Genomic DNA, 14,007 nt, shown 5'->3' with positions numbered 1-14,007 from the left:
GTTCTGTGCAGTCCATTTATGTTACACGATAAGGATTTCCGAATTTGCTTCGTTTTCTAAGTGCTAAACATATGTAAGAAATAACTTGAATTCAATGCTGCTTCTTCCAAATCTGTTTCTTCTATTTGCAGCTGGACATGATGTGACTGGGTGATATATGGTGACTATACAAGCAAAGTTTTGGAAGAGATCTCCCTGTGAGATGGGGCACAAAACAGGATGCTAATGAGAAGGCAGTATATTCATCTTCATTTTCTCGAATGAGAGCAGAAGTCCCAGAGACATTTCCAGTTGGTATAAATGTCATCTGACTTCTCAAAACTAGAACAGAAGATTGAAATAATCTGAAGGATTTGTGAAGTAATGATACCTTTAAGGCTTCTTTTTTTTTTCCCTTTTTTTTTTTCTCCTTTAGCACACTGGGTCTAGCTTATCCTTGGTATTGCTTTCAGCTAAACTACTAAATTTAATGAGAATTTGTGCTGGTGCCTGAAATTCTTGTTACGTTGCCTGGGAAGGAAGATAGAAATGTCACAGTGAGGTTACCAGGTAATGTTGAATCTTTAGTGGAGGTAACTCCATGGCATTGTTACAGAAAGGAAAAAGTCTCTATTTTCATTCTTTTTTCCTATTAAAAAAACAGAGCAAAAAAACCCACAAAGGCTTATGGGAAAAAATTCTAGGTCAAGGAGTCACAAAGTAATGGTTTGAAATACACAACAGAATCTAAAGCACACAGCAAAGCCAAGTGTGCTGATTTTGCCACATTGTACCCAAATCAGTAATTATGGTCATCTCTGTACTACAGGTTCTCTATCCTGTCAGCAGCAGCTCAACAGTATCTGTCTCTTTCTGTTATAGATTTTCCTGTTTCATTTTTTAGACTTTTAACTAGTACGGTTACTGTAGATACTCCTGATGTTAAAAGGATGAATGAATCAGTTATATCTCCATTTCATACACCGCAGATAACTACTAACACAGAGCAGAAGAATCCCTGAAAGCTGTACGCTGACAGCGTACCTGTGATAGATAACTGATAATAGTTAACATTAGTAACCAAACTGGAATACTGTTTACACAGAGCAATCCAAACTGGTCAAATACTGGTCAAAGAAAGAGATACTCAAATTTGATTACAGATCTGGAGAGACGCTAATGACACCTTCACAGATGCTTGTTTGTTACAACCAGATTCATTCCTTTAAAAAATGTTCTTTCATTATTGCAAATGTATAAACATACTGTGCAAAATGGTATTAAGATCATAAAAAAGAAAAAAATCATGACCTGTACTTAAAAAATGTTTTGGAATATCTGCACTTTATACTGAACAACAGCTTCTGTGTGGAAATTGCTTTTTGCCCCTACCTCCCTATGCAGCAACCTGCTCTCTCTTCTCTTACATCCTGTTGCGATTGAGTTCATGCAGACTTTGAAAGGGTTTCTCAAATGCAGATGGCAGGGAGTAAGTGATCTTTCCAGACCTTTAGAACATTTGTGTCACCAGAAGATATTTTTCTGAACTGTAAATAAGAAATATTTGGTCAGTCCATTGTTTTGAATGTCTTTTAAGGCCAATTTATAGAGTATAACACTGGCTGGGGTTTTTTTTTACATTTTATTAATTTGTTTGATTAATAAAATATTTAAAAATTTGCTTTTGTCTTCTTCAGAACCATGTTTGCTAAAATCAGATTATTAACTACCTATGCAGTACCTAAGAGAGACTATCAAAAGCCCCTTTTCTGGGTATACAATGCAAACACTACATATCAAAAGCCCTCTACAGAAGCCTAGTGTCCTACTTGTCCTATTCTTTACAAACTCTAAACTTCACAACACCCCAATAAAATACTTTTTACCATTTTGCAGAGACGATGAGAAGTCTTGGTCAAGACCAGACAGGATATAGAATTACTTTGCAAATCAAAATAAGGATTAGGGCTTTCTGTTCCTTTTGAACCAGTTGACCACATTTTGAGAGAGTATTGCTTCTAAAAAGCTTCTAAAAGCAATAAACATATAGTTCATGGAGTATTATTTCGTAGATCTTCTTGTTACCTGTACAGCACATTTAGGCTCAGTATGGTAACTGAGTTGCTAGTACTGAAAAGGGGAATGGGAATTTATAACTCATAGTTAAAACAAGTGAAAGCAAATTTTTAGAAGGCAGGCAAAGTGTCTTTCATTCTGCCCAGCTTTCTGGGTATCAGTCATCAGAAGCTTGTGATAGTAACGCTATTGAGTCTATCAGATAGCAACCTGATTTTACACTTGTTCTTTGGCAAAGGGCCAGCTTTCAGGTTCTCATTAAATGCCTGGAAGAGATCTTTCACTTAGTCTAAGCTCACATTTTCAGTTATAAAGTCTGACCTAGTTACTCACTAATTACATTGAGGATACTCATTCTGAATTGCAATACTAGCCAGTCCTCGGAAGCAATAGAGCAGTTAGTCTTCCACTTCAAAAGCAGACATGCAGGAAACGCCATGCAAATTTGTTTTCTTGTAAGCAGCAGAACATCCCCTGTCCTGTACTTCATTGCCAGAGAAATTATCAAAGTGTCTGAAAAAAGGAAAAGATAATGGCTGTGATTTTGTTATATGTTACTGATTTATTTTCTTTTTTCCCCTGGAAGGAATGCCTCTCTGCAAAGCTCTTTGGGTGCTAATAATATGGGACAGTAACCTTCGTTAACCTTGTTTGCTGAGCGATCAAAGCTTATGATTGTTGTATGTGTCTTTCTGTTAATCTACTGCTCTGATATTTCTTTAACTCATTGGGCAGTATCAGTCAGCTTTGATGGAAGGGCAGTGATTTCAGCATTGTGTTTTAAAAGATTTTTGTGAAAGTTGATGCTTGGAAGAGGTGAGAGGGAAAGGAATGAAAAGTTCAGCCTTTTTTCCCTCTTTGGCTGGCCTGGCAGTTGAGAGTACCAGCCAGCAAGCTAATCATCATGTCACATCAGCAATATCATGTGTTGCCTGGTCTGCAGCTCTTCCTTCTTCTCTTCCTCAATTAGAAGAGGAATGTGGACTAGAAAAGATACTTTGCAGCATGAACTTTGGGAGGTGGAAAGTATCCAGAGGCATTATACCAGGAAGTGTAATTAATATGGGAGCTGGGGCCATAGCATGAAACTGTGAATACTCCACAGAAAGGACAAAATACTATTTTTGGGAGCCATAGAGGAAGAATGTGGCTCTTCCAGTAACAAGGTACCAGGAATCTGTAAGCAACCAGGATATATCAGTTCTGCTAATGAAGTGGGTTGCTCTGTCACTGAGTAGTGGGGTCTACTGACTCTGTAACACAGTTCTCAAGTCTTGTCTCATTCATTTTTGTACTCAGAAACCCAATTTGTGCTCTCAGACAGTTGTGAAAATGTCACAGAAGTAGTGGAAGATAACTTCCGAAATGTTACATAGTTGAAGACTTGTGATTTGTGTGGTACTAGATTGGCTTGAAATGAATTGTCAGGTCAACGGTATGGTGTCAACGTGTTTGAAGAGTTCTGGAAGCAAGGCTCCATCTCTGTCCTTACAGTGTGGCATAAAAGTATGACATATACCATCAAAACACTTCTAATGCAAGGAGATCTATTCTGCTGCACTGCAGTCTCTTAGTTGTCAGGGTAGATTTTCTTCTTGCTAACTTTCCTGATATTTTGTTTTTGGCAGAATTGTCTGTGTGGCGTTGGGGCAGGGTCTTTGGAATTAGAAAATGAGGAAGGAAATTCAGAGTTATCTGTGGAAGATTGGAGAAGTTATTTAGGCTGTAAATTCTGCAGACAGGGCCCATCTTTATACTCTGCATTTGCACATTGCTTAGCATAGCAGATCCTGCTCTTAGGATGAGGTTGCTGGCCGCTACCACAAGTCAGATGATATAAGGTAAGGGAGGAGTTCCCTTGTGATCTCAGTTGGGTTGGGGGTAATCTGGAAAGAGGAAGAGTTTTGGCTTGTATTTTGTTAAGCTGGCAAATATACTGGTAGATATTCCTGTTGTGCTTATAAGCAATAGGGTTGTTTTGGTTTTGTTCCATCCCCCCACCCCCAGTGAAATAAGCAGTTAACTTTAGCTGTTGGTTTGTGACAGAGGAAAACTCATTTCCACCAAACTTTCAGCTTTGCTTCCTTTTCCCTTCTGTAGTCATTTTTCTTCTCTTGGTACTAGTACAGCATTAGCTGCATAATGGAGCGCAGCGTGTGGCAGCATTAACAAGAGGAAGTATCGGATGTAGAAAACCTCTTAAGTTTTCTCATCCCTCTTTTGAGATGCAGGTTACAAAGATTATTTTAAAAAAAAAAAAAAGTTCCCAGCACTAGCAGGGGACTGGAGGCCCACCCAGGCCTGTGTTTCTAAATTCTTTGAAGAATTGCTGCATAGAAAAGAACAGCTTTCTTTGTAAGCCCCACCACTGGAAAGCTGCTAGTAAATGAAGACAGGCCTGACTTCTGCAAGAGGTTACTTGTCTTTCTAGGTGGTGGAGTTTATGTATGTAGTATTTCTGTGCGCTGTTTTGAAGGCAGCTTTGGGAGAAGCTCTGCACCAGTTTGGACTTTTCTTTTCCTGTAATTCTTGAACCTGAAAATTTTAGAGGAAAAGATTACCACATACTAAGGAAAATAAAGGAAACCAGAATAGGTGAAGTTTTCTTTTGTAATACTGTCATAATCTGATATGAAGAACTAAAATAGATATACTAAAAAAGTCAGGGCTGTGATTTTTAACTTCTCTTGATTTTCCCAAAGGATGAAAAACCACATTGAACTCTGCATAAAAATTTGGCATAGAGGCAGAGATACTCTTTACTGTACAAGAAGATTACTTGGAAAACATTTGAACACATCCTAGCTTAGCTTAAAGTTTGACCATATTTTTCCGTGCAGCAAGTTTTGATAAGTGGAAAGATTAGTGTCCCCCTCTATCTCCTCACACACACCCCCACCCCCCGCCTTTTACTGTTTTGGAATAGTACTTGCATTTATGAAAATAAAAGAACTAAACAAGAACTAGAAAACCTGTCCCTTCCTCTAGTTTTTACAGACCAGACATAATTTTAGTGCACCTGTGAGCTGAGTGCCTTAAAATAGGCCCTTCAATCATCTGACTTTCTCTCTGCACATACTTACTGTACTTCAGTGATTTAAGTTGGACAGAAATTAATCTGCTGCCACTTCCCGATAACTTTGTGAAGCCAGCGTGACTAAGACACAGTGAAATGAATCCTGTTCCTTCTGGTGCCTCACCAGTACAATTCTCAGTTATTGACCATCAGAAGCATCTCTTTTATGAGCAGCCTAAAGTACTCACAGTACTTTTTGCTGTTAGCAAATTGTGAATTATTTCACAGCACTAAAAAGTACTTAAATTTGTTCATACATATATATATTTACTGATGTAGTAATTCTTAGGACCCCTCTGTATGCACCAAGTCAGCTGTATGGAGTCCTGTGAGAGTTTGGGAAGTTTATGATGGAATTGGTAGGTTGACCGTAGAAATGTATTTAATGTTGCTTTCAATGTATCAAACCAAAGGATTGTTTTTCTTCCTTATTTTTACGGAGTTCCAAGCCTGTCTCATCCTTTCTTCGTATTTTGATGCACAATAATGGGCAGTAATAACTGTCATTTCCTTTTCCTCCAGAAGGGAGTGAATCTTGCAACTTTCAAGATATTAACAGAAAACAGAAGTACCTCCAGTGTAGGGGTATAACTAGAAACATTTTCTATCTGCTGTCTGAGACAATGCATAAAGGGAGCACAAGCCCCCGAGGAGACCAACTGTGGTGCAGATATTTTTGCCTGAAGCATGTGGATCAGACATAATGCTAGGTAAAGTAAGGTAAAATAGCTGTAGTACTTAGTTGTTGGAGTTTTATATGGCTTGGATGTGTGAGAATTCCTCCTCTGGCCTGCTAATGCGAGTAGTCAAATGGCAAATATTCTCTCCCCACAGAGTGAGGTACATCCACAATGTGAAGAAATGGTATATAGCCCCGTGCACCATGTTGGCTTTTGACAAGGGTTATAGCAGCTATATCAGAATGCTTAGGGACCCTTTACTTACGAAAAAAGAGGGAGGGGGAAAGAATTTTTTTATTTGGTCCCAAGCAGGCCAGCATGGAAAGCCCTGATCTGAATGGGTAAGAGTCGGTCAACAGCTTTTCCCTGTGGTCCCTTAACACTGTGCATGAATCCACCGTGAATTTCATCTTCTAGCCCTCAGCCTTCCTGAATGTTCAGGGAGTGTCACTTGTCTGTCTACAAAGGATAAAAAATGGCTCAGCAAAGGTGAGATGAGAAATAACATGACCTCCTTTGTTTAGTGACCTGGGGTGTATGTTTTTCACCCTGGAGTCTTCTAGTACTCCTTGTGAACTTTCAGCAGTTACCAACCATACTATCTCTATGTTTCAGTTTGGCTCCAAGGTTTAGAAGGCTGTACGCTCTCCAGGAAGAACTTAGGATGAGCAATATTGATCCACCTTTCACAAAACTGTGCTGGGTAGCATACAGATTTGTATATCATCTGAATCCCACCTTCAGCTAACATTCTGATCATCTTCTAGAAGCTAAACTTGCTGATTCACTTCATTTTCTTGTGGGGCAATTTATCAAAGATAACATCAGCCAGCATCATCTTCTCCCTGAGGAAAAGGAGTAAAGGAGACAAAGGGTTTTGGGGAGGAAAGCATTTTTGGTGAGATAGAAACTGCGTATGATTAATGAACTTACTTCTGGCCTATGTTCTACCACTTGAAGTACCAGAACTTACCAGTGTGTTCTGTAGCTTATTAAGCCATTGTTTCTCTGGTATGGCTTGTGCTTTGCAGACAGTAACATTACCTTTAGAGGCATGCACTTACCGCAGAAAGGTCTTGAAGGGACAGAGCTAGGAAGGTTTCTATCTTAAGCCTTTAGTATTTGCTAGCAAACAAGCAAAACTTGAGAAGATCTGTACTTACAAGGACCGTACGTATCGCTGAGCTGGTTGGGTTTGTTGCACATTGTTTGTGAGGAGTCTGTGGCTCTATCAAAAGGGATGATTCAAAACTTTGTGATCTGGTGATCAGGCTTCTTGGGAGATAACAAAGGTTCTCCAGATGAGGTATGTTCTGTAACAGGTGGAATCTCTCGGTGCTGTACTAATACTAAATCAAGCTGTAAGTTAAAGAGTCAGAGAAACAGTCTGTGTCCCCCATAGCTTCATTAAAAATTTTTCATTGTCTTATTTCATAAGAAAGTAAGAGAGTTAATCTTCTGGTTCGCTAGTGGAGGACATCAACAGTAGGGTTTTATTCCTAGCTCTGCTGAAGACTCATTTGGGGCCACTTATTCAACCTCTCTGCCTCTTGATTATCCTCCCTTTGCACTTGGGGAAAGTTGTTTACTCATGGTGTCTCACAGAGAAGGCAGTTGAAAGACTTTTGAGGGACTTTGGTTGGATGAGACTTAATATAGAGAGGATATGTAAATGCAAAAGTTTTATGGCAAAAGATTTGGTGGGGGGAAGTAAATGAAGACAAAAAGCAAGTTATTGTGATGCTCCCTGGGACATGAGGAGAACATGGTCTTGAGAAGTGGAGCAGTGGGAAGTGTCTCACAGGCAACAGGAATACGTGAGAAGCAGACATTAAACAGACAAAGACTGAGGTATTCTGGAAAAATGGACTATCAGTTATTCCACTTAATGACTTTGAAAAGCAAGGAGAGGAAGCAGATGAGATTTCAAAGCTTATTATTGGGAAGAACAGCCTTTCTATATCTCTTTCCCAATCAAAAAGAATGAGCTGTTTTACATAATGAACATTTACTTACTGTTCTCCCAGACACACACACACTGACCTATTTAAAAATGCAAATGGTCACAAAGTTCCCTTCAGGCAGCAGTGACAACATCAATGTAGAAGGAATAGCGTTAGTCCAGAAAGACAATATGTAACTGGGTTGTAGCTTGTCCAGCAGAGATTTCTCTGCAGTCCTCAGGAGATGGGAGCAATAGAGGCTTTAGCATTTGAATGACTCACAGCTCATGGTTTACACATGAGATTGTGTATAATCCCCATTAACCCAAAGCTGATGATGACTCATAGGTGAGCACTGCAGTGAGACAGAGGACATGTGAAAAAGAACAAACATGAAGAGAGAAAAACATGCAGAAATGACCTTTTCCTACAACAGGTCACCGTAACTTGAAACACAAGAAGAGCAATACATACCCAAGGGGACCACTGGAAATCAAGGGAACTAAATCTTTGCATGTATGTTACAGAGTGAGTGTGTGCTGAAAGGCAGAACCAGCTTCACCTTCTGGACAGCTGTATATTCTTCAAGGGAAGATTACTCTGCAGAATCTAGTTCTTCATGGAAGAGCTGTGGGCAGTTTCAGAGATTTACTGTGGGGTAAAGAGAATTGAAAGGCAGATCCCAGCTGCACGGAGAAGTTTATGTTAGGTATGCAAAGCAAATTGTTTCCTTCTCTTAAGTTTTAACTGCTGAAGTTTTTGTGCAGGAGTTTCCATGTGATGGGATCTGGCCTTTAGGTTGCCAGTATCTGTTCCTGAAAATGACTCTAGGCCAGACAGCAAATGGTTCGAGACTGGTACAAAAACCATAGGATGAGTGGAACAGGACAAAATAAGCTGTTGTGATTGTTTTGGTAGCTGCAGAATGACCAAAATTGTTGGGGTGCAATTCTGTATTTTGTTTGGCTTTAAAGAAGCCATCAACCCCACTTTCCAAATCCTAGAAGAGCAAATACATCTGAAGATAATTTACCTATGTCTGTAGTCTTCATTGTACAAAGATTTCCTGAAGTCTCTGAAGATTTCCTGTATGCCCTCAGAGCCGGCATGAAACCAGCCGATGGAGCAGATGTTGATGACTTCATTGCACCACAGTTATCTTTGTCATCATCGGTTTTCCTCCGGATAGCAATGTCTGCACAGAGGGTACTAAGGCAAAATCACCAGGTAGGCCTAGAATTGGCAGCCCAGTTGCTCAGGTTCAAAATGCTCTGGTGGCAGGGTGCAGGGAAGCTTGTGAGACTGGTGTGAATGCTGTTCCTCTACACTCTTTTGGGGTCTCGTTGGGTACCCAGCAAGCCAGCCATGTCTGTGGAGCACAAATTGCTCCCTGCATGAATTAAAGGCAGCAAGGGAACTGAGAGAGGAGGAGAAGGGAAAAGTAACTCAAAACACATATACACGGTTCAGGATCAGAGATTAGCTGAAAAAATAGTGCTTCAAGACAAGGAGTGAGGAAATTGAATAGATGAGGGCATAATATTTACAGTGAGAAGTGGGCAAATCATATCAACAAGCATATTCCCTTAGGATTCATTTAAATGGACACACAGAGTCCCTAAGGAGAAGCAGAAAAAAAAATGTTCGTTCTTGGACTTTGCATGGCTTTCAGGATTTACCTGTGTGTTATCAGCTCAAAATGCTACTTGGTGATAGAGAGTTCTTGTAGCTGCTATGCATGGAGCTTGTCAATATTTGTAATGTATAAACCAGTCTGTATTAATGCATGTTAGCTGCTTGTAGATAACACTCATGTCCTAGAGCTGCGGTCCCTTAATGGGATGCTTTTAACAACGATTACCCAGGCCTGCATTGCTTACTGAGGGTATTTTGCAAAAAAAAGTCACAACATAGATCTACACAATTTCTCTAGTACATTGGACTTTTCAAAAGCAGTTGTGCTTTCTGGACCAGACAGCTCCATTCTCTTGTATTTATTCAGTTGGCTAATTCAAGGCAAGTTTGTCACTTCTGCTAGCATTGCTGTAGAAGCCTTGAAAGGTGCATCTGGCCTGTCTGTATCAAGGGTGCAGGTATGGGGATCCAGGGGGGGGTATCGGAGCTGAGGAATTCCACAGCTTTGTGTCACAGTGCTGATGGCCTGCTGCCACTAGCGTGGTTGTCCTTCCTGCCTGCCTGCGCAGCCATCCTCGGGAAGCTGCACCTACAGCAAAACAAGACTAACATATAGGAAAACGTTTATCAGAACGATGATGTAAACAGCCTTTGCTCCCTGTGCAGCTTTTTTTTCCGAGTTCAATAGGGTGGGATTTTTTTGGCGACCCAGGGCCAGGTTCTCGGTTTCTTCTCCATTTCCTTTGGGAAAGGTTGCCTCTATGGTGGTGATGTCTGTGGACATGTGAATGGATGTGCACACGTGACAGATGATCCCATACAAGCACACAGCTCCATAGCAGCACAGAACGGAAACACTGAAATCCCCAAAATTAATTTTTAAAATGTGAAATAGACGGGTTATACCCTTCCCCTGTCTTTTCATGCTGCTGTGATTTGGGGTAAGAAGCAGTGAGTGCTTTATGAGGTGCCACAGGCTGAGTGTATGATTTTTATTTTTTTACTGGTGCCCTGAGATCATTATCAGGCTCATTTGCTGACCAGCTGACTGTTAACACCCTGGGAGGAAATGCGTATTTTATATTTACTAACAGAACTCGGAGATACAGTCTCACTTATCTCAAGCTCAGCAGGCCTTTGGGCACAAAATGTGCTCGCGTACTTTGCCTCTTGTGCCCAGAGCAGACAACAAAGCAACCCCTTCAACTGGGTGATACTTCTCTGTGAGATTTTAAAGGAAAGGCAACGTGTTGAGCGACAGTGGCTTTGCTAGTTGGTGTCTGAACAGCTCCAGACTTCAATGCTTTAATGTGAAGAGACAGGGAAATGCCATCACTCCAAACTAGCAGAGGTGGGTTGGGAGTGAGCTGCCCTGGCTCTGCCTGCTGATTCTCTGTCTTCTCTTTCCTCTCTTACCATTGCCATGGGTCTGCCACATATCTGTTATGGTCAGCACATTAGGCCCCTTGTACAACTGCTGTCACGCTGCTTTTGCATACGTGTTTGAGAATGCAGACATCCACGAACTGTAATTTGGGATAAAAAGCAATGAGTGGTTTATGAACTGCCATAGGCTGGGTGTGTGGAGACTCACACTGTAATGCCTTGCTGGTCAGCAGGAAGCAAAGACACGATGGTTTCTGGGGAGGTGACCTCACATGGGAGTACTGTAACTTTTCTTTTTCTATCTCTTTCCGTGCACTGCACCTTCTCAGTGTGTTCCCCTGCCTCCTGCACGTGCCATGTGCACTGTGTACAAAGCACTTCTGAACTTGGCTACAGTTTTTGGGTGTCCATCCAGCTTTGTTCACTTACTCTTACTTTTGCCTTTTTGGCAGTTTCCAACTCCAGCCATATGACTGTTCCCTCCAGCCTGTTTTGCTGCTGTGCTTCATTCTCAGCTTTTACCTTCAGCTGAAATCGGAACTATCTGCTGCACTTCCAGATTTGGGAGGCAAAACCACTGGTTGCAGGAAATTGCCATCTGATTCTGTGTCCTGGGGGCTGGAATGAGACCCCTCAAGCCCTTCTGACTTAATGGCTTTTCAAAATTCACCTCTCCAGAAGGGTACCAAAGGGGCTTCAAACCACCATTCTTTGGGGACATACCTATTTCTCCAGTGCTGTATGGTAGACCTCTTGCCAATTTGTCTTCTTTAGTGCTAGGATGCTCCATTATAGTTTTTCATCTTGTTCCTGCTGTACAACTAATCTCTGCTTTCTGGGGCCAGTGTCAACCTGGTGACCTATAATTATCCCTCCCTGAATTTTCTTGTCATCACTAGTTCCTGAAAATCATTCTGGCCAATAAGGTGAGAAGGACTTGCATTATGGTGCTGCTATATAAGCAGTTCTGGTGTTAAGCATATGTATTTAATTCGTGTCCAGAAATTTCTATGAACAATGAACCAAGAATTCAGGTTTTCCTATGCTGCTGAATTTCTAGCATGTACAGGTCATTGGGTTTTTTTCCAATGAGAATCTGCTAAAAAGATTTCAGGACTTTGTGTGTTTATTAATAACTTAGTGGCACAGAGAGTGCTGTAATAACTTACTTTCATCGTGAGGTTTTCAAAAGAACATTAAGTGTTGCCCCTATTTTTCAGCTGAGTGATTTATAATGTAGAGAGGCAATATCCACACAGATGGGTCAGTATTGGTAGAAATATAGATGTTGGCAGGGCAAGATCATTTCTGTGGAGGATTTTGAAGATGTCCCTTTTGGACTGGGACACAGTCAGCGGCAAAGGCTGTGCTCTGCCTGCATGTTCGGTGTGCATGCTCCAATGTCCCAAGGCTGCATTGCTTTCCTTGCAGAATTAACAAAGAAAGTGTTCTTCACCCACAGGCCTGAGGGTAGGTGTCCTCAGATGAAGTCTGCAAAAATAGGTTAGATCTGAAAAAAATCAAGTGGAGGCAGGGTGGTTGTGCTGTTCCCTTACCTTCTTATTGTCTGTCCTAGTGAAGAGGTTAAAGCATTTTCTAGTAATATTGGACTCTCAAATTCAAATCCTTCCTCTACCTGATTCCTCTTGGTTGTTAATCTTGAATCTTAATCTTTACTGCTGAAGATGTGCTCTTTTGTATAAGTGTAATAACCACTGGGTGACCAGCTGGAAGCTACATCTCTTAGGCGACTATTAAGTACCAACCTAGAGCTGCATTTGCTGGGCCATTCTCAGCCTCCTTTGCAGACAACATCCCCTCTAGGCCACCAGCTACTTAGAAAAGAGCCCCTTTGCTCTGAGGACAGTGTCTGCCTGACCGCACTATAAATAAACAAACTCTGCATTTTGCATTTCAGGAGGGATATGTACTAGGAAGGTGGAGGAGGGGGACTAAAAAAAGAGGACATCATTTTACAGTACAGGAGAGCTAGCCTCTGTTCTGGGTTCTGACACAGATACTCTGCACCTTACATTCAATGTACTCCTCATTTTCCCCCCCATACCTCATTGCAGAGTGCCTATTTATCTATGCAGTGGATGAGTGCTGTTGGGCAGAGATGGGTGTCCTTCCTGGAGTCAGCTGAGGTGGCTGAAAACTGCTGCTGCTGCTTTGTTGCAGGAGTGCTTTTTTGCTACAGGCTTGTCCTTCCCACCAGCAGCTCTGTGGTAGAAAGGATGCGGGAGGTACAATCCAGCTCATTGCTTTGCAAAGCCAGCCAGGCTAGTTCAGTCACCTCTGCTGGTGAGTTGAACCAAGCTGGCTGGCTTTGAGGGATGGTTACATTCCTGTCCCACCAACTCATGCATAAGGCAAGCAGCAGTGTCTTAAACTAGTGCTTAACTAGTGCTAAGATACTGGCTGAGTTGGGGTCTTAAGTAGAAAGCTAACTGTGGCTTGGAGTGTGATGCCTGTAGCTCCGTCTGAATCATGGTGGAAGTGCCCGTCTGAATCGTGGCGGAAGCGCTGCATTTACTTGGTGACAGCTCCTCTTCCAGCTGCTCTTTGGAGCTGAACTCTGCTCCCTGGGCTAAAGCAAGTCATCCAGCTTTGCACTTTTTGCCATACGGTTTGTATGACAAAGGAGTGATTTTTATAGCTCAAATAAGATCAAGCATAGATGATCTTTTAATGAAGTGATCTTTGTGCCTGATTGTATTAACATCACAGGGAGACAAATGCACTTGAGCTGCGAAGAGCCCCCTGCAGCTATAATTAGATGAATAAAGAGGTTCATATTGATCTGTAGATCAGCAGGAGGAAGGAAAGAGCGTCACCCATGTAAGCTTTTGAGACCAAAAGCTAGTGCAGGCTGCAGAGAAGCCAACTTAGGATCTTGATCCTAAAGCAAAAGCTTCAGCCTGCTCATCTGATGCTGGCTCCACCTACTCTGCAAAAGAGATGGCATTGAGCTGAGCCCATGCCACTGGGGCTTTTGGGGTCACTGTGTTGCCTGGAAGGAGCTGTGTCTGAATTCGTGTAGTGCAACTAAGAGAGCACCTGCACTTGGTCAATCAAGCAATGAGCAAGGTGGTGGTCTGGTCTAAGAAAACTATGCAGGACTCTCCTTATTTGTTGGCACCAAGTTGGCTTGTGCACAACTCAGTGGTACAAGCAACAACTGGGGATCTGTAAAATCCAGGTCTAAACACAACTTCAGCACTGTCATCCT

General features: G+C 41.7%; 1 protein-coding gene across 1 annotated transcript in view; it reads left to right on the top strand.

Annotated features, from left to right (window-relative positions):
• The window catches only part of XRCC5 (X-ray repair cross complementing 5), a 54,995-nt gene extending 53,336 nt beyond the window's left edge, over positions 1-1,659 (top strand). Inside the window, exon 21 of the mRNA XM_076342884.1 lies at positions 132-1,659. Within this exon, the coding sequence (XP_076198999.1) occupies positions 132-146 (15 nt within the window). The 3' untranslated portion in view covers positions 147-1,659. The remainder of the gene's footprint in view (positions 1-131) is intronic.
• The last annotated feature ends 12,348 nt before the right edge of the window (positions 1,660-14,007 follow it).

This window comes from Aptenodytes patagonicus, chromosome 6 (genome assembly GCF_965638725.1).
Source record: "Aptenodytes patagonicus chromosome 6, bAptPat1.pri.cur, whole genome shotgun sequence".
Taxonomy (NCBI): Eukaryota; Metazoa; Chordata; class Aves; order Sphenisciformes; family Spheniscidae; genus Aptenodytes; species Aptenodytes patagonicus.
The sequence above is the reverse complement of the archived record's forward strand: the minus strand, read 5'-3'. Positions and strand labels throughout refer to the sequence as shown.